The sequence below is a fragment of the Gracilinanus agilis genome, unplaced genomic scaffold (assembly GCF_016433145.1).
Source record: "Gracilinanus agilis isolate LMUSP501 unplaced genomic scaffold, AgileGrace unplaced_scaffold49824, whole genome shotgun sequence".
Taxonomy (NCBI): Eukaryota; Metazoa; Chordata; class Mammalia; order Didelphimorphia; family Didelphidae; genus Gracilinanus; species Gracilinanus agilis.
The window spans coordinates 1-2,398 of NW_025384493.1; the positions used below are offsets into that span (position 1 = coordinate 1).

The window sequence follows — 2,398 nt, forward strand, 5'->3', positions numbered from 1 at the left end:
AGGAGGTCCTTGGCAACAGTATACCAAGGAAGAAAAGTCATCGGAGGATGGAGACGAGGTGCACTCATGGCTGGCCCAGAGGCTAAAAATAAACACAGAGCTGGACCATTTTATGAACCTGGAGAAGTGGGTGAATGGCAAACCCGGCTTGACAAAGTTAGAGAATCGAATCTTAAGGAAAATTAACAGTGACAAAGAAAATGAGCTGGCTGCCCAGAGAGCAGCTAAGATTGTTCCTTCTGAGACCATGGTAAGTAACTCCATTTTCCAGAGGAGATTTTGCTCACTCATTATATCATTTGATTCTCACAAGGAGAGTACAAAGAAAGGTAAGACAGGAATGATTATTTCCTTTTAAAACTAAGGCAGTGAGAATTTGTAAGCAGTGACCAGCTGGGTTCTAGAAGTCAAGAACAAGAGAACAAGTCTCCGGAACAAGGCCAGTGCCTTTGAACAATGCCCTCCTTCCAGAATATGCCTCTTTTTTTTTTTTTTAGTTTATTGTTTATTTTTATAAACCCCTTACCATTCACCTTAGAATCAATACTGTGTATTGGTTCCAAGGCAGAAGAGTGGTAAGGGCTAGGCAGTGGGGTTTAAATGACTTGCCCAGGGTCACACAGCTGGGAAGTATCTGAGGCCAGATCTGAACCCATCTGGACCTGACTCCCAATCCACTGAGCTACTCAGCTCCTTTTCAGTATATACGTCAAGGCTTCTATCAGTGGTGATAGGTGACTAGGGATAGCCTTGAAGCCTAGAAGAAACATAGTTCTTTTTTTATTTGGTCAGAAGAATACTTTCATTTTTTAATTTTATACCAACTACCATGAGGTAGCTTGGCATAGTGGAGGGAATACTGGGCTTAGCATAAGAATGTCCTGAGTTCAATTCCTGCCTTTGACATTTACTAGTTGAATTATATTGAGCTTCTTAAATTATTACTTTAAACTTCTCTTTACCTCAGGCAGTGCCCTAAGATTTAAATCATCATAATCTGATTTGGTGGAGGGAACTGCCCAGCCTGTATTTATACAAAACATTGCATTAAACAAGCTTTGATGATGAGCAAGATCTTGGAGATAGACTAGAGTAAGTGGGGGAGATAGAAAGGAGAGTCTGTGGATGGGAGAGAGTATCAGCAAAGACAGAGGAGCAAGAAGCTTACTCAGCTTGGCAAGTGTCAATGGGAGGGCTGCCCCACCAGCATCTCAGAAGTAGAAAAGTCAAATTATAAGCAGATCATGAAAGCCAGGCAGATTTCCTTATGGGCCCTGAGGCTTCCAGTTAGAACGAGAATTCAGAAATTCCCATGGATGTCCTCTCAGAGTCCTTGCTCAGTTCATCTCCGATATCGCCTAGTTAGAATGTCTTGTGGGTCAAGAGATACATTCCACTGGCCTTTGACTCTGAAAGAACAGCCTCTGTACCCAGAAGTCATTCATTCCTTTGTCTTTTCTTTCAATAGAAACCTGTCCGGCGTGTACGCAAATGTATTCCCTTAATCAGACTGCCTGAACCCCTGGCTCTGGAGATCCTATATAACCATCTTTTAAAACACAAGGTTAAAATCTTTGAATTGTTCGCCAAGGGAGATTGGGAACATCAGAAGATCTCCAGGGAAGAATTTGTTGATGGAATGAAAAGAGTAAGCCACTGTTGGGGGATTAGACACTAGTGTTCTAAAGGGTGAAAAATTAGCTCTGGGAACTGGGAAAAGGGAACGAACTTGCTGTGTCTGTACTGCGTCTAAGGGTTGAAGAAGTGTTTTGATGGGCTGAGAGTGTTTGAAGAAGAAGGAGGGCCTGGTTCCTTTAAGAAAGAAGGAATTAATTGAAGATATCTGAGTTAGTCAGAAAACAAATCTTTATTTAATATTTTATTGTGTGTCTGCATTGCTGAACATTGGGGTACAAAGAAGGACAAAAACAGAGTTTTTACCCTCAAAGAGAACATATTCTAATGAGGGGGCGAACATGCAAACAATTTATAAAAAACATACAGACCTAATATGCGCATACACATACAATGTGTGTATACTACATATATACTATATAGAGGCGTGTACATAAACCATATATATTATAGATAAGCATGTATAGATACTATACGTAGTTACACTATATGTAGATGTATATATCTATGCTATCTATAGATGTATATATGTACTATATATATTTATACTTTACATGGATTATATATATGCCATATATTTATACCATACAGAGATGTATAGTATACTATATATGTAGATATGTGTTATATATTTATGCTATATTGTAGGTGTGTATTTACTATACATATTTATACTATATAGAGATGTGTATATATATATATATACACTACAAATTTATATTATATATATACTATATATTTATACTATACTGAGGTATATAGC

At 38.4% G+C, this 2,398-nt stretch overlaps 1 protein-coding gene across 1 annotated transcript; it reads left to right on the forward strand.

Annotated features, from left to right (window-relative positions):
- Positions 1-87: 87 nt before the first annotated feature.
- On the forward strand, positions 88-1,648 carry LOC123255664 (EF-hand calcium-binding domain-containing protein 12-like; the record flags this gene model as incomplete). The annotated part of the gene is made up of 2 exons (XM_044684423.1): positions 88-250; positions 1,469-1,648. Coding segments are annotated over exons 1-2 (318 nt in total), but the record flags the coding sequence as incomplete, so codon positions are not given.
- Between the last annotated feature and the right edge of the window lie 750 nt (positions 1,649-2,398).